The sequence below is a fragment of the Vanessa tameamea genome, chromosome 24 (assembly GCF_037043105.1).
Source record: "Vanessa tameamea isolate UH-Manoa-2023 chromosome 24, ilVanTame1 primary haplotype, whole genome shotgun sequence".
Lineage (NCBI taxonomy): Eukaryota > Metazoa > Arthropoda > Insecta > Lepidoptera > Nymphalidae > Vanessa > Vanessa tameamea.
The window spans coordinates 8655640-8682324 of NC_087332.1; the positions used below are offsets into that span (position 1 = coordinate 8655640).

Sequence of the window (26685 nt, forward strand, 5' to 3'; positions counted from 1 at the left end):
AATAAATTTTTATAAAAAATTCTCAAATAACTTTTTTTTTCAAGTAATAATAATCTTTATTAATATTTCGTATCAGTTTGTTACAACAGTTATTATTGTTTTTTTTGTGCTCAGTACTTATAGAGATAATATATAAATTGTAACATTGAAATACAATGTATTTATAATTTATAATATTTTTAGTCTACGATATTTTGTTTTTATACAAAACGTAATACCGTACAATCCGAATAATTTTATTACATACTATATCTAATATCAAATTTAAAAAAAACTAAATTCAAAACTTCTATTTTAACGATGAACGCATATTTTATGAATTTGTTCCTTAGATTCTATTGGCGCAAGAAAATAAACCGACAACATCCGAAACATTGTTCGGCTATTTTCGTTGGGACGCCGTGTAGCATCTAGCGCGTAGGTATATTATTGTGTGGCTGTGCCTCCTTGTGTTGCTGGCGGAATCTACTTGTTCCAAGAAAATGGCAGATGTTAGTAAAGAAGATCTTGAAAAGGAAATCGCGAGTAAGTTAATTATTGCACTCATAACATTTTTTTCAACAATTTAGTTGTCCAATTGATTTTTAGACGCAAAATAATTATAATATCTCTATGAAGCATATCTGCCCGGGTTTCACGTAATGGCTTCCTATAAATGTTCAAAGGAACTTTGATTTTTTGTATCCTTTAATTAAAATATCTCTGATAGTAGGGCATCCATACGAAAATGTTTCAAGTGAAAGTTGTTTCAGTACATAGTGCGGATCTACTGGTATATACGCCATTATTTTAAACCTCCTATTTAGGTCTGCCCACTGGTGGTTTATTTTTATGCAACGCGTAACTTCCAACATCGATGCTCCACGTATGGAACGCTAAAATGGCTGGCTTTTATAAATGGATTTATATCAATTAAGACGCGCATCTACTATCAGAACAGTTTTTATTCGAAGCATTTTGCTTATAATTCCTTAGTAACAAACATTTTTGATATTTTCTGAATGTTTTATCAATTTATTATAGGACGCCATGTTGCGCGGCCTCGTTCAGAAACTCCATACAAAAATACGAACATTGGACGCAGAACTTACTCCGTCCAACTTAATTGCACATAAAATGACTTTGTTATTAATTTATTGGCCCAAATAAACGTTTAATTCGTAAGTTTATTAAAAATATATGTCGATTCTAGTTATACTTGCGCATTTTTTCATCCTGATGCTTTGTTATCGATTAAATAGTAAATGGCGGGAAAGGCAGTCCACACAGCCGAGATATTAATTATATTTCTTTTCTTCAACTTTTCTCAACAATGTTATTACAATTTATTATAAAATAATGATTTAGAATGTAAACTACTTTAATAATATTTAACTATATAATGTATTATATGTTATATATAATTAAAAATAAAACAAAAATTGGTTTTGCAGAATGCAATGACAATAAAAAATTTCTTGTTAAAAATGAAGATAAATTTTATTGTACATGTCGTAGTCATGAATTTTATAAAAGAGTGTCTTGTTTATTGTGTAACATATCACATTTGAAGCAATTTTTTTTATTTCTATCTGATTACAATGATATTTAAAAGTATTTCCATACGCATAGTGTAATTTTTATACATGATTTTGTTTTATAATAAAATTTCAAATCAGTTGTTCCATTTTCATTTTATTATTAATAACAATTTTTTTTTAATTAATAACTTATATACTATAAGTTCTATAACTAACTCTATAAGTATGTCACATTATAGTTTATATCAGTATATCTTGATATCTAATAATATTCTGTGTACATTCATATAAATACTCAATGGTTTGCTTATTAATAAATTGAAATATTAGAAACTAGTCATACACAAATTTACAGACTTCTAGTAGTTGAATAGTCTGGCACTCATCATAATCTTGACAAAATTTTTGGAAGAAATAAATAATTTTAATATAAGACAATATGACAAATAATTATATCAAGCTTAGTGATTCATAAAATTCAATTTTGTTGCCTACAGAGATCCTTAAGAATGCAAACCTAGCAAAGACCTCAACTAAGAAGGTTATCCAGAAATTAGAGAAGGTATTTGATACTGATCTAAGCGAAAAGAAGAAGGTGATTGATCAACTTGTCATGGACTTTGTGAACAGTAAGGGTTCTGACGAAGAAGAGGAAGACGAAGACGAAGAAGAGGAGGTAAATAATTCTAATGAAAATTCTACAAATCTGATTTTAATATCTTATATTTAGATGCTTATAACTTATATGTACTAATTATCTAATCAAGTTCTATAAATACCCTACCCTACCCTACTGCTATAAAATGCTCATATCTTAACTATTAAACCCATTAAGAAACATCATATCCACAATGTAAGGGGTACACAAAGAAATATTAGCATACCTAATACCTACGTACAGTTGTTCGAAATATGGAAACTAGTATTGCATAAAATTATTAGTTATTTTTGCTTTAATTGAATTTCTTTTTTTACTAACTTTTAGGAGGAAGAGAAGAAGCCAGCAAAACGCGCGGCACCAGCTGCTAAGGCATCTTCAAAGAAAGCTAGAAAGGAAAGTTCTGAGGAGGAGGAAGAAGATGGCACAAATGACAGTGAATCTGAGGTATATATATTATAATTGTCAATATTTTATAATTGGGATTTCTATTTTTAATTTAGACTTACTGATATTAAAATATCCAAAATTGAAATAAATGGAGATATGTAAATCATAGGAGGAGAAAAAGAAGCCAGCACCGAAGAAGGGCAAGAAGAAGAAGGGCTCAGAAGATTCTGATAGCGATTGGGGAAAGAAGAAGGAGAAAGCTGCTAAACCTAAAAAGGTAGATATTGTAACTACTACACACGAAATAACTTTTATTATTTATAGAATATCTTAACACATATTAAGAAACGCTCCTGTGCTAGAATTCTGAGATAGTATGACCTATAGGAATAAAACAATTGTGTCAAAACCAACATCCCAAATCTACATAATTACATATATTATTGAGTACACTCACTCAGTGTTCATGAAAAATAAGTAAATTCTAGAATAGAAATGTCTGAGTCGGTTTTACTCCTGTATATCAGTTATTCTACTGGCAAACATAATAATTTAGTGTAAGCTGTACTGTATATGTGTAGTCAGAGCTAAAATGACTTTGACTATGTCGTATTAGGTGGTCATCTATCATTATGGCCTATTAGGTGAGCAATTGCTCATCTTTCTAAATAAGAGGTAATAGAACTATAGTTTGCTAATAAATACGAAATATTTTTATAGGCTGGCAGCCGCGGTAAAGGAGGCGGTTACACGCGCGCCTACAAGCTTTCCCCAGCACTGGCCGAACTCATGGGTCAAGACGAGATGCCACGACACGAAGTCGTCAAGAGGGTCTGGACAATCATCAAAGAGAAGAATCTCTATGACCCCAACAACAAACAGTTCGCCATCTGCGATGACGCCCTGTACAAAGTTATCGGAACGAAGAGATTTCGTACTTTCGGTATGATGAAATACCTAAAGACGCATTTCCTTGATGAATAAACTAGTATTTATTGTAAGTTATATTTGTGACGCAGTTTTGTAAAACCCTTCATCTCACTTACGACCATTGAAACATTGATTAAAATTTTCTCTTATAAAGCCTACCTGAACCTACGAAGACTTGAATGTTTTTAAATTATGCTGACTGCTAGTAAAATATACAAATAGAAGTATTGCAATGGAATGGAAAAGAGTTATGATAAAATGTATAAAAAAATTCTTAATAAATATTGACGTTTGTAGCGTTTTGCAAAACCGCGCCGAGACTATCATTACATAATATATTCTATCAATATAGACATACATGTAAGTATGTATTTTTTTATATTGTTTGAACGATTGCACTATTTTCAATATTGTCTGAATAGTTTTTGCCGATGAATGTTTAATGAAAATTTAGACGTAAGTATTCTTAATGACTACAATTGAATTATATTTCTATAGATCTCTGATATATCATGATGAATGATGATTTATAATTTTAAATTCATAATATACTTTATTGTGATATTTTAAGGGACGAAAGTGGCAGCTTCTTTGGCATCAATTAATCAGAGTGCGGAAGTGTCCTACTAATAACTTTTATACATTATACATATTCATATATTACTCTAGTTTTATATGTCCTTTTAAACATATAATATTGACTTTACTTGTGTTAAACTATCAAAATCAGTGTGTAGCGAATACAATAAGTCAATTTTATCCTACTTGTAGTTGTCATATTGATATAACATATCAATGATGAGTGATTCAGAACGTATTTGGAACTTCAAATAAACTCATCGAGTTTAACCTTATTTGCTTATACAAGCTCTACGACATAAACCTAGCTTGATCATGAGTTAAAACTCGAGTAATATATAAATATGAATTGTCATAGTTTGTACATTTATATGTGTACAATTTATATTTTTTTAGATTTAATCTAAATTACATATTCGTGCATTCTATAATGCATTTCTCGTAATAAATTAAAATTATCCTAATTATAATTTGACATAAGATTATAAAGATAAATAAACAAACAGTTTTTCAATCGTCTACTCAGATGATATAAGATTTAATTAAGGTTGCTTATAAATGAGTGGTTGTATTTTGTTAGGTGTTTGTGAAACTTAGCAGCGATGTATGGATGAATGTTTTGTAGACTCGATACTAATATAACAGGGCTGTCTCAAAAGAAAGTATGCAATTGTTTAGCTGACTGAACACATTGAATCAACCGATCGAAAATATAATTTTCTTTTGAGATACCTTCTTAACACTTTTAACACTTTTTTCTTAAAAAAACATTTCTGCTATTAATAAAGTAATAAAAAATATGGATTTAATTTACCTTCCTTCGAAGGAAAACACTGACAGTTACGGGAGCGTAAAGGCGCGGCCATTATTAATTTACAAAAAAAGCGGGAAAATGTTATCTACAATAATTGATTGAATATTATGAATGATATATTATTTTAAATACATTGAACACATTCCAAGTTAAATTTAAATTATGCATTTGTTGAATCATAAAGAAAAAGGTGTTAATTCAATAAATGATGTATAGAATGTTTACCTAACATGAACATAAGGATTTGTGGAAATCTAGTTCGCTAGATTGGTAGGTTGTATGCATATATCCCAGAGGGATTTCTAGGAAATAAAAGACTTGCAATTAACTTTGTTTCATTTATTTTGCTCCCCTTATTAGGTACATGTACGGAACTTCGCGCTTATTCAGATTTTTTCGGAATTTGGAGACCTATGGCAGTTTGTTTTGTACAAAACATTCTTGATTAGTATTAATAATCTTAGATGCAGTTTTCAATAATACCGTCGTAATGCCTCGTTCAGCGGCTAATGGACCTATTAGCCCTAGTAGCAAGAATAGTCCTGATGGACAGTTCACCAGCAAGGGCCTATAGTAAGAAATATGCCCTACTCTATTAATTTAAAAACAAAATCAGCCAAGTGTGAGTCGAACTCGCGCACTGAGGGTTCGGTACCATCAAACAGACTGATGGAACAAGGAATTTACGGTTTCCGATTTTTTTACCTACACTTATGCTTGTATGGGAACCGCAAACGGCCATATCCTTTTTTTGCGTAGACGAAACTGTTGAAAAAAAGAGTTTTGACGGACAACTAAGTTATTTTACAAGGATTTATTTTTTTCTTTTATAGTTAAGGTTGCTTTTTACAACATCAAACATTTAAAAAAACAATCAGTTTAAAAAAAAATTTGGTACTTAAACTATTTTTCACTTTATGAGTGACGTATCTTATCAATCGTTACCATAACAACATTGATAAATCTACTTTTCATTTTTCTGACTAAGTATATTACAGTTCCTGCATCATTTTATAATAAAATATTTTTGCATAAAATTTACTAAAATGGCTTGCGATGAAAATGTTATAAAAAACATGGCAAACGAAATAACACGAAACTGCCAATCACAAAACATCGTAATCGATACAGACTTCGTCATTTATTTAATAGATTTACTTTTACTCAATCCAAAGTACGGACGGATGTTCTCTAAAACAATAAGTAGAAATAATTTAGAAGCTTTCGTGGATGACTGCGTTAATATGCTTACAAGTAAGACACCTTTTTTAATTTAATTTAGTGAGACACCCAAATGTGATTATTATTTACACAATTGATGCACCGTCAACACCATCCATCGAATCTAGGATATTGTGCTTTTAAACCCCACATAATACTGAATGAATTCAATATTATGTCCGGTGGTAAAATCAATTTTAAGTTTGCGAAGTTCGTTAAAAAGTTCTGCAAATAGTTACCTACCAGCTTTTCATAACAATAAATATTGGCCGAATTTGTTCTTTGGTTTAATACACGTGTTCTATTGTTGTGGTGGCCACACTGGGCTGGTCCGATCTTATTTCGTAGCTTGATATTTATTTTAAACTACTTGTCGCTCGCGTTTTAGAAGTTGATCGTCAGGTTAGGTGTTAGTATATTAACTCACTAACATAAACTGTTTATACCAATTTACAGGCAGCGAAACTTCAATAAACACGTTAAAAATGCAATTCATAATGCAAATGAATTACGACAAATTACAAAATCTTATCGACAAACATTTAGACTCTATAGACCACTGTCTTCGACCACTTATTAATGAAATACTCGAAGAGGATCCTGTTATTGAAGATGATGCGGCTTTAAAGAAATTATTTAGAAAGATATCGATATACATTATTCTGTCTAGTGGACTTGGTAATCCGGGGTCTATTATAGTATGTATATTTCAATATATTAATAGAATAGTATTTGTATCAGCTAATTAGTTTGACGCTTTTCTTATATTATCGAATACCTATATTATTTACTAACGACTATTGATGTCAGTATACCGATGATATCAAAATGTAGATTATTCCCGTGGCTTTCAAAATTAAGCGTTGATAAGTTTTGTACAAATTATATTTATCATTATAAGAAAATGTCTCTTCTACTCTTAGACACTGAAAGAAGGCGTGGCAGCTTTAGAAAGCGTTTTTTCAATAGAAGATCTCAAAATATTCATAGCTTTGCCGAGATCAGAGAAAATGGCTCAATTGATAGATTTGGTGCAAATTGCATCTGGTGTCAGGCTGTTTAATAGAGACTGTAAAAAAGGGGGCGAAGGGATACCCGATTGTAAGTACAATTTTGGCAGTTGAACATATTTAAAACTATTGTTTGTTGTTTGTAATATGCATAAAACTGCTTCGTTGGTCTAGTGCTCACTTGGTTCAGAGTATTCTTTTTCCTCAGTACCATTTAATCTGGTGGACGCAGGGAAGGCGTGTTTGGCTTCATTATCAAATTCCTTGATAACAGTAATGCAAAGAGTTAATTCCTTGACAACAGCAATAGCAGACACAATAACCATTCAAGATGAAACTGGAAATGTTATGATTGATATACCAACAAACTCGGAATTGACTGAGTTAGTATTAACTCGAGTAAGATTGTCCAATTTCATTAAGCTGCAAAGCCTATTTTATGTTTTGCTTTGGGGAAAATCTTAAGTAAATAATTGAGTAATTGCTCCTAATTTTCCTTAAAACTTGGACAACGGCTTCATCTCCTGTTTAATACCATTATAAAATATAATAAGTCCACTATTATTTATTAGTGGGAGGGTAATGAATATTCGCTTCTTTATCAGATGATAAGAAACTTTTTGGTAACTTGCACTAAGTATTTAGCTGAATATACATATTATCCATGTGGTAATTACCCACAAGCGCTAGTACACAGCCCTACTACTAAGTAGAGTATGTAAAGTCAAGCCTTTCAAGTCGAGTCAAAACTAGGCAGTTGTTTTTGTCTATTCTAGAGTAGAATAAAAATTCACAAGAAATCGAAAGATTTTTTTGTTTTTGATAAATCTTAACTTATTTCAAAAACTTTACAGGAATGACTACAGACAGATATTCGAATTACTCGCCTTCAATCGTCAATACGAATTGTATATTCGGAAATTGTTATCTGACGTTGAAACGATGGTAAAGAATGGCACCCACTATGTTGAAAAAGTAAAACTTGTTCTGGAAGAACTACACGCAACTGTAAAATATAAGGCTGCTGTGCCGGTTGTTACAGTTTTCGTAAGTTATAGTGAATAACATACATGTTTAAGTTATTGGGATCTGACCTACAAGTGTAGAAATAGAGGGGGCCTAAAATATATGTCTTTTGAAAATAATTTAACCATTGTGCAAGCAGTGAGATTTTCAATTGGTGATTTAAAAGTGCTGGTAAATGTCAATATATCCTGATTATGTGAATTATGTTAACCAATGAATATTTAAAAAAAAAACCAATGATGCATAGTGGTAACCACTGCTTATAGACCGACAGGCAGACATTGGCATTAAAAAATATTACACATCCTTTACATTGCCAATGCGCCGTTAACAACTTTGAGAACTAAGATGTTACACTGGCTCAATCATCCTTCAAACCAGAACACAACCGGTACAATATATGATAAGTTTGTGGCTGATGACTTATACAAAAGCAAATCACCGAGTAAATTTGTTGTAATCATTCTCATTACACGCTCTTGGCGAGCTACTTTATTTTAAGTATCATTTCAATTTGAAATTATATACTTTTAGCCTCTATTCACAAAACTCTGGAGAGTGTGGCGTTCAATGCAAAATATAATGTACTTAATGTCAACTGTCAACCGGCTCATGTCGGTTCTTGGTAACATCTCAGATCAAATGAAAATACCCTACCATCTTATAGATAAAATGCTGGAAGGTAAGAGCGTGGTAACTGATCAGGATCGAATGAGTGACCGAGTTAGTATAACTGACAGGATAACTTTGGGTTCGCTGAAGAACTATGTAGCTTACAACGGCAGTTTTACTGTTATCAATGACAGAAACATACAGGTTAGTACTCAGAGTATTCATAAATTAATTTGCATCTCTAAAAGCAATAACGACTGCCTCTCTTAATGTTTAAGAAGAAGCTGATAGCTCATTCCATCACGATGATACACTGTTGGTAACATTTAACAAATTTATATCATAAAGGTTTCTCCACGAGAGAGAACATGTAAACACAGTTTACGTGTTTTAACTACTTGCCTGTCACGGATCTTTGTCTATTTTACTCGACCTAGGAGTTATTCTTAAGACAAGTCAACTAACTGCGCAGGAGGTTATTATAGTTATTGAGTTATTATAGTATACACGTTGGTGCACAGAGAGACACGCTCTAATCCGACATGAAAATGCGATGACCAACGCTTGAAGTAGGTACTTTCTGAGAATTATGGCAACCTTCTTAACTTGTAAATGGTAATGTTTTACTTTCTTTTAGCCCGAACGGGCCAGAACCCAAGACCTGTACAATCAGACCATACCCAGAAACACGGAATCTGTAGATTTATAAGCAAAACACTAGAACAACAACAAGTTCGATTAAAAATACAAAAATGTACCTAATGTTTGAATATATTTTAGTTTCTAGGTTTTTGTGCGTTATGTCTCAGCGTGGGAGCCCTTATACCTAGTAATATGAAGGTAGGATTGATCCAATCCAAAGGGTACCGCTACGGGTTCTGCAGCGTGAAGATGGCGACTCGTTTTAGTAAAGATTCTGAAAGGTACTGTTAATTTAATTTAAGAATTTGAAGTTAATCCAATCGTAAGCGATCAAGTGTGAATATGAGCTTTATTAAAGAAACTCATCATGAAACTCACTTACTGTGCTGGTAACAATGCAGAAGTTTGCGATTGTAGATTGGTCATATAAAGTGGTAAGCAGCTCTTTAGTGCAAAGAGGATTGGCTTACGGTCCACTATCCAATAATTTTATTTCACTGTTTTGAAGGTACGTCAACGAGGTTTTAGAGTTCGCCCGAAATAACCCCCATGTTATCAATTTATTGTATATGTTGGAGGATGTCAAGAATGTGAAGACTATAGACAATCTCGTCACTCGCGTCTTACCAAAAAGTATATATAATTTTTTTTATGTCTCATGATTAATATACATTATAATATTATATACATTCAAAAACTATCTAGCTGCGAAAATTTAATTTCGGTGTTAGTGCGCAAAGGCAATCTTACTCTCATAATACACATGCGAAGAAATTGTTCAGTAATAAAAACTCTATGAGCCCACGACAAATGAGAGTGTAACATTGAACATTTATTAATGAGAATTGCCAGAAAAACCAAATAACATGCATTTTCCTGACCCGAAATTGGAACCCACGTTACCCAACTTTCGAGCAAAAGTTATATTATAAGACTTCCAAGTTAATGCTAATAAAAACGATGGACTGTTAATGATAGAAATTACGAGTGTATTATTTATTTATATATGTGTTAATTTTTCCATATTACCGTAACAATTATACTTTTCCTTACCATCAGCAAAGATATCGGATAAGGATGTACAAACGGATATTCATCCGATTGACGGGCATATAGAGAAGAACTATTCCTGGGACATGTGGCAGTGGAAGCGACGTGCCTGTCAATGGGTTTGTATTCAAAGACACTCATTGGTTTGTGTTCCCATTATGACAATTACAGCTTGCGTTAAGAAACCCAAATATTCGGGGTTTTTGTAGTCAATGTAGTATCGTACTAGTATAACTGCTCCGCACGGTATAACAGTGGACCATAGCCTGATGATAGCCCAAATTAAATTTTAAATATTAATCCGTCAGAAGATTCTGACACCAAAAGATTAGTGCGCTCAAATATATCTATTTATTATGTCCGTTTAGATTGATTTATGAAAGGTCGTTCTAAACAGACGGAGTTGTCATGGCAATCACAGGTGCAGACTTCACTATTCCCCAGCACTCATAGTCTGTCTCTGTGTGATCTCTTTTATGTTGTAATATGATACAACATTAAAGACATAAGACAAAATAATTTACGTGCTTTACGAGGCACGGAAAAACACTATAAAGTTCCTGACTAAAATAAAATATTGACAGAATAAGCTATTATTTTTATTTAGCCCACGTTTTGCAGCCTTAGAACTAATAAGACCGTCTAAATTATTAAAATCTGCAAGCAATAAGTAGGTAGTACTAATTGCTGTATTTTTTTCATATGATTTAACAACATTTTAATCTAATAATTGATTTTTTAAAACAATTTCTAATTTTAGGCCACAATAGTCAACTATCGAACTCATTCAACCCAAACGGACTACAGCCATCTCAGATCAGAAATACATTGTCAAACGGTTGAACCACGCGATAAATGTCTGCAGACTAAGAAAGATTCTGGTGTTAATACGAATCCCCGTGACGTGTTCATATGGGGTCTTAGAGGACAAATTGGTTATGGGCAACACCCTATGAAGTTGAATCATGCTACTAGTTCGGAAAAGGAAAAAGGTTTTATACATTACTAATTAAAATAACTTACTAACTTAACAGTATTGGTAACTAGTTTAATCTATTCTGTTCAAGCTCTGTCCATAAAATGAATGTAAGATTAAGGTTAGATTTCTTATTTCATTTAGTTAGGCAGGCGGGCAAATGGATAGACGACAATTTATAAACATTGGCACAGTAAGAAATATTAACTATTCCTTACTTAACCAATGGGCCACCGACGTTGGGAACTAAGATGTTACGTCCCTCGTTCCTGTAGTTACACTGGCTCACTCACCCTTCAAACCAGAACACAACAATACTGAGTACTGCTGTTTGGTGGTAGAATATCTGATGAGTGGGTCCATCAGATCCATTCAAACATGCTTGTAAAAAGCCCTACCACCAAGTAGTATGTCGTGTTTAAAACTCTTATTAGATATTCAAGCTTTTTAAATCATAATGCGTAATGTGTCAACAGCTCGAGTTGTAGAAAAATGCAGTTGGCCGTGCGTGACTTCAGAAGAATAAAAAACTTTTATAAATTGTGAATTTTTTAATTTTAAGATTTATGTACAATATTTTGCTCAAAAAATGTTTATTTAATACATTGTTGTTTTCTTTTTCAAAATAATTTAAAGTAATAAAACCTTTTTTTTTATGAAGTAATATCTTTATGTATTGTTTTTTATATTCATTTAATGAAGACAGCCTAAAAAATGAGTCGTTACACTGGCTCACCCACTATCAAACCCAAACATACAAACTTTGGCGAATACAATAATTAAATGTAATCAAACCGTAGAACCGTCTGTAAATGGAAAGAAGTGGTCTCTCTCTGGGCGCCAAAATGACTTATTCAAAAATAATGCACATTTAAAAAAAAAATGATTGTTTTATTAAACAAATGTTAAATTTGCTAAAGACGTAATTGAATTGAATCCAGTTAACTTAATAGTATTTTCTTGTATTTAGTAAATAAACTGCGGCTTGCTTTTTCTCTCATCGCCTCAATCTACTGAACGTTTCTCTTGCCTCTTTCATTAGTAAGAAGTCATCAGCTCTCTGCTTTAAAGCCGAGGCTTCTTCTTGAAGGGCGAGTAGTGACGTCACTTGGGACGCAAGAGATTTTGGTAAAATTGCTTCTGGTACAGATAGAACCGCGTATTTACTCTGGAATTTAAAGTACTGCATTACATAAAAAAATAAAACAATATTATCTATCACGCCGACATTAATTTAACATGGATATAATCAAATACCCAATAACTATTAGTCTAACAATCCTACAATACTCCTAGCATTAGATAAATATTTTGAATTGCAATAAGTTTTGGACTTCCACAAAGCATTTGACACATATAAACGATTATTTTACCTTTGCCTTTTCATAGTTCTCTTCGTACGACACTAATTTTTGTTTCATTTGTTTAATATGATCATGAATATTCTCAGGATTCGGATTCTGACTGGACAAGGAGATTTTAGAAGACTCCAATTCTTTGCGTAGTTCTTCTATTGAACTATTGTTACGATTGATTTTTGCTTGAAGTTCAGCATTTTTCTGTTTAAGTTTCAGTATTTCATATTCATCTGCTAATTTCTCTGATATCTCTCTTGAACGATGCAAGGAAATTGTCACCGAATCTAAATTTTCTATTTCCAAGAGCGATTGGCTTTCAGCCACTTGACGGAGTATGTTTTGAGATTTCTGTGGTAATTTTTCAATGGATATGTTTAGATCTTTCAATATATCTAAAGTCAGTGAGGCTAAAAAATAAATATAATATTACAATTTCAAAATTAAATATGTTTTTATTCAAGCACATTCGTATGAGCACCATTAATCATGTGTCAGGATTAAATTAAATGTTCGAAAAGTAGATTATTCTGGGAAGAACCGACAAGAAATTCAGTGGTCACAATAAGTGCCTAAGTGAGAGATGTAGCTATCTAGCGAGTCCTAATAAATCTAAATTGTTTACTATGAAAAATACTATTTATAATTGAAATAAATGAGACATTGATACAAAAACCTTTTTTTTTCAAATTGTGTACTCAAAAGATAAAAATAGGTAGGTATAATTATTGGATTATACTAGATAGCTTTTATTTCCATTTTAAAAAGGTCATAAAGTTCGACAAAATTCTAGTAAATCAAAGAATTCACTTGTTTACAAATATGAAATAATTGTTAAAAGTTGCGATGATAAAGGTCATTATTAATAATATATTATATATATATTATAATTATTTATGATTTATGTTTGTATTATAAATCTATATATATATTGTTCCTGCTTTCTGTGACCTGCAAGCATCTTTATACAGAATATCTGATTACCTCAATGATAAGACTCTTATATTTTATTTGATATTCAGTCTGGAGTATTTTTTTTTTATTTGTGTATGCAATAAACATATTTTTTTTTAATAAAAAAAACCTTCGAAAAAAGTAAAGGTTGTAAATTTAATTATAATTAAGGAAATTTAGTATTATTCTGATCCATATTCTTAAACTGTGTTATTACACCATTTAGATTATGTATTCAAATAAAAAGCCAGTTTTTTAACAAAGAATTTACATATAACACATAACACAATATATAATAATACTAATACTCATTACAATCATTAATTACATTTTCAGACTTGGAAAGTCAACTAAACTTTCAATTTTCTTGGCTATGTTCAACAAAAGTTGTTCAGATAAAAACGGCCCCATCAGCTGTATAGATAAAGGCATATTATTCTTTGACAATCTGATAGGTATTGAAATGGCTGGTATCCCTGCCATATTGGCAGGTTGTGTGCAATAATCTTGTAACGCACATTGATCTCTATTATGTGTCGAGGTAAAGTCTTTATATAACGGAGCCTCCGATAATGTTGTTGGAGTCAATAGCAAGTCCACTGAATTTTCTCCTTTAAAAACTTGATTAAAATCATCTGCTATTAATCTGCGCAACTTTAAAGCTTTTAGAAAGTATTTCTCATAATTTCTAGCCAGTAAAAAGTAATTTCCAGCAAATATCCTAGATCGTACAACATTATTAAAGCCTTCTGATCGCGTTGAAGCATACAATTCTTCTGTTGAATAATCTTCTGCCGCCCTTAATCCATATTCTAATCCATCATACCTTGCCATATTACTTGCTACCTCACACTGGTTTAATATTGAATATACAGCTATGGACACAGATGTATGGGGTAATGAAACACTTCTGACTTGACATTTTTCTTTCTCTAACAAATCTGTAACATATCTCCATACATCTAACACCTCTTCACTCATACCTTCACAATAATACTCACTCGGTATACCAATTTTAATTTCAGACAAATCAATATTATCTTCAATTTTAACAGGTTTAAATTTTTTCTTTAAGGTTGTCGAGTCCAAAATATCAGGTCCAGCTACAGAATTGAATATCATAGTTAAATCGTCGATACTCCGCGCTAAAATGCCCGGCACATCCATAGAATTGACTAAAGGTATTAATCCATATCTAGAAACTAAACCATAGGTTGGTTTAAGACCGACAACACCACACAAAGCTGCAGGATTTCTCGTTGATCCACCCGTGTCGGAACCTATGCCAGCTACACAGGCGCCAGTCGCCACAGCTACCGCGCTTCCTCCTGAACTACCTCCTGATATTCTCCAATCTTCACTGCTACACCATGGATTGCGAGTCGGACCGAAAATTGAATCTACAGTACCTGAACCCATAGCAAATTCATCTAAATTCGATTTTCCAATAAGACACGCGCCAGAACTTAAAAGTCGAGAATAAACAGTTGCATTATATGTGGGTACGAAATTTTTTAACATGTTCGAAGCACAGGTTGTGTTTATATTTTTGGTACAAAAGTTATCTTTTATAGCGATTGCAATGCCGTCCAATGGTAGGCTTTTCTTTTCGATATATATCCGTTTTTCACTTTCAATTGCATGGTTTTCAGCTATTTCGTCCGTTAAAATAATGAAAGCATTTAATTCTTTCGTTTGTTTCGCCCGTTGAATACACAAATCAATAAAACTTGTTGGTGTTAAAAGTTTATCACGGAACGACTTATGAATTTCTTTTATACTATAGGATGTTAATTTATTCATTTTATAATAAAAATGTTTATTGCTTTAAAATAATTGTTTCTTCAGGTTATGTTTTATTTTTTATTTATGTTGGCTATTGGTTACCCAACTATATTATGTACAACAATAATAACACGCAAATGTCAAATTAGTTAAACCTCCTAAAATTGTACGGTTTATACGATGAATACGTTACTTACCTAAAGCTTTTTGTTCTAGATTTTCTCTCTTTGTTAAAGCTTCATATAATTTATAATGAGTTTCGTTTTCACTACAATTAACTTTCATGATTACACTTTACAAGGCGAAATGAATATAAAACAATTAATTTCGTTAACGAAGTTTAAATTTAAATTATCTTATGTTGACATATAGTGTTGTACATTGGATTGCCATACACCAACTCAGTAAATAATATTATGGTTAACCATGAAATTAAACATTTAATTTAAATGATACTATACAAACTTAAAAGTATATTGAATTCTTTATATGATTTACGAGTTAATCATTATAATTCACAATCTAAAAATTACATTTAAAGAAAGTTTCGTCATTTCAATTTACAATATGGCAATACATTAAAAAAAACGTTCAAAAATGTTATTAAAAAATATAATTTTAATTAAAAAAAACGTTAAAAAAATATAAATTATAACCCTAATATGCTGATTATGATTGAATGAGCATATAAAGATATATTATTTGGTATAATTTAAAAACAAACAAATATTAGGATGCATACTCAAAGTCAGAGCTACAACAACGAAGATAATGGTACAAAGTGTGGAATTGATTGTCAAAAAGTATTTTGATTTTTTCGTGTAGAGAAGTATTTTAATCGGATTAAAAGGATCGGAATTAATATTGACTATATTTAACTATATAAGAGAAGGGTGCCTTATGTTTTGTTTAGTAAAATAAAAATGGCTCATTTGCAATATATGCCCGGTGACCCTCGATTAGTCGATCAATTAGTGTATGAATTAAAATCTAAAGGAATTTTTGACCAGGTAAGAAATATTTATACACAAAACATGTTTAAACCATTGGAATAATATTTAAAGACATGCAACGTATTTAAAATATCGACATATGTTATATATCGTTGCCTATCGAATATGTAAACTTGAGTATTGAGATTTAGTAACGAAATTGAATTTAAATTTTTATTCCTTATCAATCTTTAAACATGATATTATTTTTCTAATACAAATTTAGCCTAAATTTCATTATTTTTTATGGTGATTTTATATATGATACTTTTCTTTTAAACTATTTTGTAATAAAACAAATTAAATATCATTTATTTATAATTCCAATAGTTTTTTATCCAAGATGGCCATTTTGCTTTTCAAATACATTCATTTTAATGATCATAAATCTAATAGCTTCTTACACACAAAAAATATGAATACTGACACACATCTAATTATTGTTTTATCCTAAATCTCCTTTATTTTGTTTTAAAATATATTTTTAAAAAATCTTTACATAATCAATAATATTTCCAAATTATTTTTGTGATTTTAAATGTACAATGATACATTTAAACATTAAAATTATTTTCAAAAGAATAATAAATAATATAAATGTGGTTTTCATGCTATGGTTCTGCTATGTACGTATTTAACAAGAGAATACTTCAATCACTAAAATTCCAATGAAACATTAGTAAATTAACCAAACTCAAAAGTCTGTGTATGAAGGCACATTTAATATAAAATCTTCCTTTAATATTATGTTGATTACTCATTTATTTTGAATAATTCTCCGTTACATTGAAAATTGCAAGGATAACCCAGTTAGTTTCTTTGTTGTCAGTTCTTCTCAAGTATAGTCTATTCCGAATTGGTCATAGTTTTAATTTTGACTATATAAGAAAGTGTAAAACTGTATTTATTAGAAAAACATTGATCAATAATAAATCATTTGAAAAATATTTAAACTTACATTTCAAACAATTTAACAATACAATATAAATAAATTTAAACACTTGGCTAAATTTTTAATGTATTTTTATTTATATATATATATATTTTATTTGTTGAAAGTTGCTTAACAAGAAAATATTTTCTCATTTTATAATCACTTGATGCAGGAACTAAATACATTTTTAAAAATTGTTATTTTAATGAAATCCTAGTTAATTCATATTTTTGATAGATTTTTTGTTTGATAAATCATAATAATATCATGGTTTATAAGAAATTTTGCAATTGTATCTGAAGGCCAAACTTAAATAACTAACTAACCTAAAAAAAATATATCAATTAAAAATCCATTATCGATACATTGTCATAACAAACCTTATACAGAATACCTTTGGATGTTGTATTGAAGGTTGGAGATGAGACTTTGCATGAATACTTTAAATTACAATTTATGAGTGTCCATAACCTGCTGTGATCATTTTGACTATGACAGACACTACTTATAAAAACAAATATGTAACTTTGTTATTAAATATATTTATTTATTATCTATTGCGATAAAATAACTTTATAATAAAAGTACTCAAGGAATTTAGCAAATCCATATTAGAATATATTTTCACATCAATTTAAACAAACATATCAGAATAATATTTTTCACGTTACTAGGATCACATGGCATTTAAAAGACTTACTTGAGTCTAGTGGTTAACTTACCTATTAGGTTCAAATCCCAGATCAGACCAATATTGTTTTAAATCAAAAATTAATACAATGACATATGATAATCAAAGACTATAGTTTTAAACTCGGGAAAGAACTCCTATTCTTATATTCATTCTTCTTTTTATGATTTTGGTTTTCTCTGCGGTGATATAAACAAATTGTGGCAAAATTGATGAATAAAATGAAATTCTGCCAACCCACAATCAACCAGTGGGGTGAAATAAATTCTAAAACTTTTCATTAAGTTGGCACCATTAGTTTACTTTAATAAAAACAATGTCTACAGTTTCGCAAGGACTGCATCGCAGATGTAGACACAAGACCTGCATACCAGAACTTGCGGCAAAGGGTTGAGAACTCTGTGTCGACATTCCTGTCTAGACAGACCTGGCAGCCAGATCTTAATAAGAATCAATTGAGAGAAAAGCTCAGGAAGCATATATTGGAGTGAGTTTTCTTTTTTCAAGATAATTTTGTATAAGATTATTATTCTTATTTTTTTAAATTTCTATTTGGAGGAGGTAACAAATCTTAACATGTACTTGTCGTCAGAGATGTATATTTGATTTCGTGCATACACACATGTTTGTGAGTTTTTGTCAAAAAAAAATGATTTCATCTAATCTGTTTAATTAATCTAATTAATTTCAAATGTTGTAGTTCTTTTATAATACTTTTATAAAATCACATTTCACGTCAAAGCGCCCCGATCAAATTTATAATTAAATAAAAAAACTCATTTCTTTTACAAATTTCTTTTATAAATAAATAATCATAGTTATTGTTTTTGGTTTTAAAATGTTTTTATTTCATTATTTTTCAGTGGCAACTACTTAGAACAAGGCGTGGAAAGGATAGTGGATCAAGTAGTCAATCCCAAAGTAGCATCAGTCTTCATTCCAAAGGTTGAAGACTTGGTTTACAATTATTTAGGGATTGCTAGAAAGAAATCCGTTACTGCTGAAACTTCTAATGGCAAAATTGATGACCTCCTGCCCACTGACCTAGAAGCAGTTAGCCCAGGTTCCGTTAAAAGTAATGATGACAAAAATGATTCAATGGAATTGGATGATATACCTAGCGAAAGTAAAATGGATATTGATGAAGAAAAGCCACCTACTGACATCAAAGAAAATAATATTGCTCCTGATTCAATTCACGAAGAAAAAGCAGAGGACATTCAGTTACCAAGCAACGAGCCGAATACAGATGAAGATAAGAGTAATATACCCTTACCTTCTGAGGAAATTAAGCCCGAAAATATACCGCCGCCCGAAAACAGCCCAACTAAAGTTGAATTGGAGAAAATAGAACTGCCTAAAGAGCCAATATTATCGACGGACATTCCGTTACCAGATGATATAACTAAGGAAGAAAAAGAACAATTCTTCAAACCTATAAACAGTGATGATGACGATTCGAGTTCTGATTCTTCACTCCGTAGAAACATGTCACCGTTAACACCTATTAGGAACTTTAATAATGAAAATTCGTGTGATGCTCAACAAGCATTCGAAAATGATTTAGTTGAAAATAAAGATGACGATAATAAAGAACCAAATTCATTCAAATTTACAATAGACGCCAAGTCTCCTGAAAACAGTTGCGATGCTGTCAAACCTGAAAAGAAAGATACTGAAACAAATTTGGCCTACCAGTTTAATAATCAAGTTAACATAAACCATTTCAATACACCTCTATATGAAGATAGTTCAAATAGTAACATCTTACATATTGATTATGAAAGCGACGCTAACAGTAAAATTAATCAAGAAAATAAAGCATTAGAAAATGATCAGAATTCAGAGGATTCCAGAAAGGATCGAAAATCAGACGAAAAGAAGAGTAGCCACAAAAGTTCTCATCGTTTAAAGGATTATTACAAACATTCGAGTAGCAGAGATAAAAAGTCGGACTCTAAACAATCAAGTTCTAGAGATAGTAGCAAACATGACAAAAGTAAATCTTCGAAAGAGGAAAGTAAGTCTAAATCCAGTGATAAAGAGAGATCTCGTGATAGAAGTGATAAAAAAGATAGTAGAGAATCTTCGAGGCATAGAAGCTCCCATAAATCAAGTCATAGAGATTCAAAATCTCATCGGAGTTCCAGTTCAAGTCATAGACATTCTAGCAAGCATTCTGATGAAAAAAAGACATCTTCCTCGTCATCGTCAAATCAAAAAGATAAAGATAAAAGTTCTGATAAAAATTCTATGGATAAACCTAGAGAATCAAAATCGAGCTCACATCGATCTGACAAAGACAGAAAAAGTAGTAGCGGTAGCAGCAAGAGCGAGAAAAGCAGTAGCAAAAATAAAAATGACGATAAAGACAAAAATAAAAAAAGCAAAAAGGATACAGATGATCATTACAGTCTATCTGGCAGAGGTAACCCGAACCGACGTTCAACAGACAGGGATTCCAATGACGGTAGCTCTTCCTCGAAAGGTTCGAGCCATCCTTCGGGTTCTAAAACAACAGAAACTAAAAAGGAAAGCAAAAGTAGTTCGAAATCTGAGAGTACTTCTACTGCAAGCGGTGAATCGACAAGCCCAAGTGACAAAGAGAACGTTGGTTACGAGCACGGAACTAAAATTAAAGAATCTCTTCAACAAAAACCGGTCGTTAGGATAGATAGTCATTTAGAGCAGCCCGTTGTATCGCCACCGAGGCTACCGTTTGTACCTGATGTAACTATAAAAAAACCTAAATTTGCAGCTAACTTAGAGGAAGCGAAACGTTTGATGAAAATGCGCAAGTTTTTAGACGAGGAACAAAAGCGTATGAATCAAGAAGCTGCGCTGCTTTTAGAATTTCAAGCGAATGTGCGGCCGAGTTTAAGCCAGGTTTACTCGAGTATTCCTGGTCCGGAATTAGAATTTGCTTGTGTCACGACCACGGCACATAAGCAAGAATTGCTTGTTCAGAGTAATGAAAACATTAATAATGTTTCGATGCATGAAAATGTTTCTAAATCACACTACACAAGTAAGCAACTGTTGAATGTATTAAACGATGCTAGTGTTGAGGTTGAAAAAAATTCTGTTAATAAAGTGAAAACCAGTGTAGCCAACGTAGATGTAGATAATGGTGCACTGGTATCATCAGATAACATTGATGAAATAAGTAACGCAATGAACACCGATTTAGGACAAAACAGGTCAAACGAGCCCGCTAAACCTGAACCTAAAGGTTTAAGAAAAACAAAAGATTTAACATCAAATGAAGACAAAAGTAAGCTGCCCGTTGACAACAACCGAGCTGAACGTTTCGAAATTACAGTTATAGCTGAAGAACTTTCAGAACACGAGGATGTCGAGGAAACAAATACAAAAGACGCAGTTGAAAATATCGAATACAAAAAAGTTATAGTAGGAAATCAAAATAATAGAAAACAAGCAGAGCCAAATATTGGTGACGAAAATAAGTTTCATTATTTTGCTGAACACGAAAAATACAACGCCGAAATAGAAAGAGCGAGATTTGAAAAGTTTTTGAAGGCTTACAATGTTAAATCGTCGATCAGTAATAAAATATACTTGATCAATTGCGACAGCTATGAGGAAAACATACTTCGCGAAATGTCGGCAAACTTTGGCGAATACGAAATAGTAAACTATCACAGGAATGGCCATTTGAAATTATCGAAAACTAGGAATGTTATTAAAAACGTGAATATATCCAGCGAAATATCTCTACCGATAGATGCTGACTACGAAGCAGCTAATGATTATGAGAGTTTCAAGTCCCATGTGTTTAGTCCAGACAAATCGGAATGTTCGTTTGAATTATCTAGCGATTATGACGCTAAGTTGGAAGAGATGGTAAACAAAACGTCTCGGCAAGAAATAATGGAAATCATACTTGGCAATGTTGTCGACGCTTCGCCGAGTAAAATGCCAAGAATAGATTATTTAACAGATTCGAACATTGATAGTGAATGCGAAAATAATTTGAAACGTAAAATGAGTGATGTTGAAACAACAGTTAACAATAATAGACAGGTTCTTACGCCTAATAAAATAAGAAAATTGAGTACGGATCAAATATCATCGACTACACAGGGTGAGTGATTTTTCATTTTTCGAAATGTTTTGCTGTTTATTATTTGCTTACACAGCGTTACCAGCTCGGACGCCGAGCACTGAGGCCCAGAGTCAAGCCAGGTGTTGAGAGTTACGCACTCATAATACGTACTCTTGGGTTCAAATCCCGAGTCGGGCCAATAAAAGTATGAGTAAAACAATTTCTGGAAGCCCGGGTTTGGTTATGTTATATTCTCGCGCCTCCGAGAGCACGTGAAGCCTTAGTTTGCGCATAACTGGTCGTTGTCGCCTCTTCGGAATATGAGACTGGGCATATATTAGCAAACACTCTTGTCCTTTATAAGATCTTCTGCACAGATGGCTAGTCTCCGTTAATAAAATAGGCCGAAGTCGGTTAGGAGTACATCATTATCATTTAAAAGGAAGTTCAAATTCAACACTTACAACTGTTTTGAAAATTAAAGCCTTAATTTTCAAGTTTATAACTAATTAATACAGCCTACTTTCTATTTCTTTTCTGTTTAAAAAAAAAAACGAGAAGAACTTGAAATGAAATAATCAAAATCAAACGATATAAATGATGTGATATTTATTTTTACAGAGAACGAAGAAATTTCTAACAAAATCGTAACTAATACTCGTTCTAAATATTTGGGCAAAGCGAGAAGGGTTGGCCTTCCTCGACTTAAAAGATCTAGTAAGTTCAAACTTTCATTTTACGGATTTTTTTCAATGTCAATCTTACAAGATATTCTTTTATATAAATGTGTACTTATTTTGATGTGACTTCTGAGCAAATATCAACACATATTTAAAAATATATTTATTTTAGCGTAGCCCAATAAAAATATAATCGAAAGTTTTTGGAAATTGGAATTGTTATTGGGTTTTGAATCAAGTTTTCGTCCATGGTTCGAGCGTTAGTCTACATTTTGAATAAGGCTATTTCGAAAATCTAATTAACGAAAACCTTATTAACATTAAATACATTCATGAATATATAAAAAAAAAAACATTTTGTAGAAAAAATATTTATATAAGTTAATAATATTTTTGAGATAGTCAGTTAAAAAAAAATTGTTTTTTTTTTTGTTAAATTTCTTGATAATGGTTTAAGATACAAATACATAGAGAATATTCTTCCTTTTTTTAAAGATATAATTGACCGACGGGCGAATGGGCCACATGGTAAGTGGTCACCACTATAAACATTGTCGCCGTAACAATTTTTTACCATTCCTTACATAACCAATGCGCCTCCTACCTTTGAAACTATTGATTATCAATTTTTATCTTGTGCCTGTAGTTACACTGGCTCAATCATCCTTCAAACCAGATCTCAACAATACAAGTATCGCGGCTTGGCTGTAGAATATATGAAAACTGGGTTGTACCAAACGGGCTTGCTCAAAGCCCTACCATTTAGTGAAATCGCTATTAATATGTAAACAGTTTTCGGGTGAAATCGGTAATATTATTTTAAAACATAATTTAACGATTATGGCCAATGTAAATAAAAACAACATCTTTTATACCAAGGGAGTAATTTGATAGTTAAATATTGTGCGAAAAGTGCGTCGAAATTGTACCCTCAACGTCACTGTCGCCCTAAAACTTTGAAGGCCAACAAAATTTGGCCACGGCATACACTTTTATTACACGTCAATTTGCTGTTGCTTTTGAAGCAGCTTGATGTTTGCAAAGCAAGCACTCTTGCACTGACTTTTGTCATGATTATCATATAGCATCTTCAAAATGGTAGTATCTGATACTCCAAATAGTGCAAGTAGTTATTTCTTCTTCAAACGTCTACCTTCTAATACGAGTGCTTAGAATTTTTTCTTCGATGTCTAACGTTGTGGACTCCGTCGGCCGTCCAGAGTAATCACATAACTTGTAAATCTTGTTTTATCCAGAACAGTGAGTTCTATGAACAGCTACAACTTATTTATTATGATTTAGGCGGATTTTTCTACCCCGCTCAAGACTATCACAGCATGATTGATAAATTTTCTCATTATTACAGTTTTTTCTGGATTGACCAACTAACTCAGCATAGTATAGATATGGTTCTCTTTTGTGAGTCATTTTACTTAACTCTGCGGTGGTCTCTGTACCACTACGCAAATCACCAATAAAGTTACAGTAATTATATATCGCCCTTTTGGGGCTCATAATGTGGAACCTGGACCCCACCCTCATGTACTCTTACGGTCTATTTCACGAGTTGGACGACCTCCCCTAATAAACGGAAGATCAAATTAATTATTAAGATATATCTGTGCAGATTTATACAATGAACCATTTTAAATTTTAAAATATATGTTCCACAAAATGATTGTCTTTTATTACATCTAAACTCAACTAAATAAATAACAATTTGTTTTCAGCTTTGCCAAATAGTCCTTCAAGCGATAAATCTGTTGAAAACTATGAACAGAACTCACAAACTACACCACAGACGCCGAATGGAAAAATAAAACGGAACAAAGTTCAAAGATACGACACTTCGGACCTTTATAAACCGAAACTCCATTTTCTTTCACGGAGAAACCATATTACTTAAACTTTATGTACAAAATTAGCTTGTGATTTGGGCCATCACACTCTAAATAGACGTGAAGTAAATGTTTTTGAAATTAGAAGACTCGTTAAGATTTTAAAATTAACGGTTTTACAGCTATGAAATACGCGGCAACTTGTCACTTTCAATGTCGCCATGTAGAAAAATAAATATATAGTTTGTTTTTTTAATTCGCATTGACTGTCAGATGCGGTGAAAAATACATTGAATTGAAAGTATGTTTATGACTATGTTATGTTATAAATAAATTTTAAAACTAGCATAGTTATCTTTATGATGTAAATATAGCGATGTTTGTTTCCTTAAAATCGGAATAAAATTACTAATATATATTTATGACATATTTAATTAATCATTTATTTTGTTATTCGTTGTAAGTGTTTAAGTAATATATTATTTTGTAATTTATTTAATAGCACCGAGAAGTAATTTTTTTGTATCTTATCTAAAATATAATATAAATTAATATTTTATTATAGCCGAAATATAGATTACTAATAAATACACTGCCATGACATAAATACATTTATATTCACTATACATAATATTGAAACATTACTTTTAAGTTTTATTAAATAAAATAATATTAATTTGTCACCAATCGATTTGTTTTAAATCAAGATGGCTGAATGAGTTGGTCCTTTTAATTAACGTTTTGCTTAACTTTTACGAGGAGCACATACAACATTTAATGTCCTTCCGCTTTCAGTGTTTCCTGAGAATTACAGGATTGTTCTCGATTGGATGTCTTCAGGGCATTAAAAAATTGATAGATTAAATCAGTAGATTTCAGAAATTATTGTGGTACAGCGTAAGGACTGCCACCAATAAATTCGTTTTATGGAATGCTATGGACGTCATTCATACCGAGTCATAAATAAATAACTAAATATTATCCTAAGTTTTATTCTTAATCGTCAGTTTTTATGTCACAACGTTGTGCCGTGCAACGTGGCACGTTACGATGTCGTGACGTGCTTTTTACAATGGACAACATTGTTTTTTACGTCACGACTTCGCAACGTGCCACGTCACGATGTCTTAACCTGTTTATTTGTGGTTATCCTAATTAAATAATAAAAAAATGAACCTTGAAGGAATTAACGATTTCTTAAAAGTGCTTGAAGATTTGTTTGTATGGATTCTGGTTAAGTAAACAATTTTATTTCTATTTTTCAAATGTTAACGGAATAACCTCAAGATTTAACTCTTGTACGAGAAATTCGACGAATTCCGTCCTTTGGTCATATATTTTTTTCATTTACTTAATTCTACATAACATCTCTATTAAGTATAAGTTAAAATAATGATATATATTAAGTAAATTAAATAAAAATTGTCGTAATAACATTATTTACCGCTTTGTATTATCGTCAAGGAATTATAAAATAAAATATATAGCACCTGTTAAATGTTTATCGATTTAAATAAATATTATTGAAATTCTTCAAATGTTGTTCTTATTTACCAGTTTGAGTCAGCATGTGGGGCTGAAGGGGGAGGGTATCCTTTTCTGTTACACACGTTAGCGTGAACATAATTTCATGAAGATTAGTTAAGTGGTTGAAAACGTAACAGACAAAACATATATAAACATTACAGCCTATAAATATCCCACTGCTGGGCTAATGGCTATGCCTAATTTCTGTGATATGTAAAATAAAAAAAAAATAAGTATAATAATGTAGGAAATCTAATCGACGAATTTTTTTTTGTTCGATTTGAAATAAGATAAAACATTTCTAATAGCAGCTGTTATTTCATAATTTTATGTCTTAATTAAAAACTTTCCGTTCCACTTAGGTATGTGTTCATTATGTCATTAAAATAGCTATTATACGTAATTTTATCCGATATACATTTTAAAAACAATTTA

General features: G+C 31.5%; 5 protein-coding genes across 6 annotated transcripts; 3 read left to right on the forward strand and 2 right to left on the reverse strand.

Moving 5' to 3' along the window:
• Window positions 1–365: 365 nt before the first annotated feature.
• LOC113399586 (uncharacterized) lies at window positions 366–5219 on the forward strand. The gene is made up of 5 exons (XM_026638743.2): window positions 366–525; window positions 2018–2196; window positions 2506–2625; window positions 2738–2845; window positions 3289–5219. The coding sequence occupies exons 1-5, from the start codon at window positions 483–485 to the stop codon at window positions 3550–3552; spliced, it is 714 nt and encodes a 237-aa protein (XP_026494528.1). The 5' UTR covers window positions 366–482; the 3' UTR covers window positions 3553–5219.
• A 685-nt stretch (window positions 5220–5904) lies between these two features.
• LOC113399584 (cilia- and flagella-associated protein 206-like) lies at window positions 5905–12004 on the forward strand. The gene is made up of 11 exons (XM_026638741.2): window positions 5905–6145; window positions 6569–6810; window positions 7036–7213; window positions 7331–7505; window positions 7977–8169; window positions 8683–8964; window positions 9541–9683; window positions 9911–10035; window positions 10462–10571; window positions 11213–11444; window positions 11905–12004. Exons 1-11 carry the CDS (start codon window positions 5938–5940, stop codon window positions 11952–11954), a joined length of 1938 nt encoding a protein of 645 aa, XP_026494526.2. The 5' UTR covers window positions 5905–5937; the 3' UTR covers window positions 11955–12004.
• Window positions 12005–12060: 56 nt separating this feature from the next.
• On the reverse strand, window positions 12061–15888 carry LOC113399587 (uncharacterized). The gene is made up of 3 exons (XM_026638745.2): window positions 15720–15888; window positions 12802–13193; window positions 12061–12596 (listed from the first exon to the last, which is right to left on the reverse strand). Exons 1-3 carry the CDS (start codon window positions 15805–15807, stop codon window positions 12426–12428), a joined length of 651 nt encoding a protein of 216 aa, XP_026494530.2. The 5' UTR covers window positions 15808–15888; the 3' UTR covers window positions 12061–12425.
• Window positions 13989–15651, reverse strand: Gata (Glutamyl-tRNA amidotransferase, subunit A). Its single transcript, XM_026638742.2, has one exon. It carries the CDS (start codon window positions 15538–15540, stop codon window positions 14062–14064), a length of 1479 nt encoding a protein of 492 aa, XP_026494527.2. The 5' UTR covers window positions 15541–15651; the 3' UTR covers window positions 13989–14061.
• A 389-nt stretch (window positions 15889–16277) lies between the features above and the next one.
• On the forward strand, window positions 16278–25300 carry LOC113399582 (biorientation of chromosomes in cell division protein 1-like 1). Of its 2 annotated transcripts, XM_026638737.2 has the most exons (5): window positions 16279–16532; window positions 18466–18626; window positions 19003–22244; window positions 22827–22922; window positions 24616–25300. In XM_026638737.2, exons 1-5 carry the CDS (start codon window positions 16446–16448, stop codon window positions 24789–24791), a joined length of 3762 nt encoding a protein of 1253 aa, XP_026494522.2. In that variant the 5' UTR covers window positions 16279–16445; the 3' UTR covers window positions 24792–25300. The 2 variants fall into 2 exon arrangements, with proteins under 2 accessions (XP_026494524.2, XP_026494522.2); XM_026638739.2 differs by lacking the exon at window positions 22827–22922 and having other exon boundaries at window positions 16278–16532.
• Window positions 25301–26685: the final 1385 nt, after the last annotated feature.

Excerpts from the sequence above, each read along its gene's own strand:
- LOC113399584 (XM_026638741.2), top strand. The coding sequence starts at position 5,938 with ATGGCTTGCGATGAAAATGTTATAAAAAACATGGCAAACGAAATAACA. Across the intron at positions 6,146-6,568 it reads CTGCGTTAATATGCTTACAA|GCAGCGAAACTTCAATAAAC; the intron begins GTAAGACACCTT and ends ACCAATTTACAG. Across the intron at positions 10,572-11,212 it reads AGCGACGTGCCTGTCAATGG|GCCACAATAGTCAACTATCG; the intron begins GTTTGTATTCAA and ends TTCTAATTTTAG.
- Gata (XM_026638742.2), bottom strand. The coding sequence starts at position 15,540 with ATGAATAAATTAACATCCTATAGTATAAAAGAAATTCATAAGTCGTTC.
- LOC113399587 (XM_026638745.2), bottom strand. The coding sequence starts at position 15,807 with ATGAAAGTTAATTGTAGTGAAAACGAAACTCATTATAAATTATATGAA. Across the intron at positions 13,194-15,719 it reads TCTAGAACAAAAAGCTTTAG|CCTCACTGACTTTAGATATA; the intron begins GTAAGTAACGTA and ends TTTATTTTTTAG. Across the intron at positions 12,597-12,801 it reads AGAACTATGAAAAGGCAAAG|AGTAAATACGCGGTTCTATC; the intron begins GTAAAATAATCG and ends TTTAAATTCCAG.
- LOC113399586 (XM_026638743.2), top strand. The coding sequence starts at position 483 with ATGGCAGATGTTAGTAAAGAAGATCTTGAAAAGGAAATCGCGA. Across the intron at positions 2,626-2,737 it reads CAAATGACAGTGAATCTGAG|GAGGAGAAAAAGAAGCCAGC; the intron begins GTATATATATTA and ends TGTAAATCATAG. Across the intron at positions 2,846-3,288 it reads AAGCTGCTAAACCTAAAAAG|GCTGGCAGCCGCGGTAAAGG; the intron begins GTAGATATTGTA and ends ATATTTTTATAG.
- LOC113399582 (XM_026638737.2), top strand. The coding sequence starts at position 16,446 with ATGGCTCATTTGCAATATATGCCCGGTGACCCTCGATTAGTCGATCAA. Across the intron at positions 16,533-18,465 it reads CTAAAGGAATTTTTGACCAG|TTTCGCAAGGACTGCATCGC; the intron begins GTAAGAAATATT and ends CAATGTCTACAG. Across the intron at positions 18,627-19,002 it reads CTCAGGAAGCATATATTGGA|TGGCAACTACTTAGAACAAG; the intron begins GTGAGTTTTCTT and ends ATTATTTTTCAG.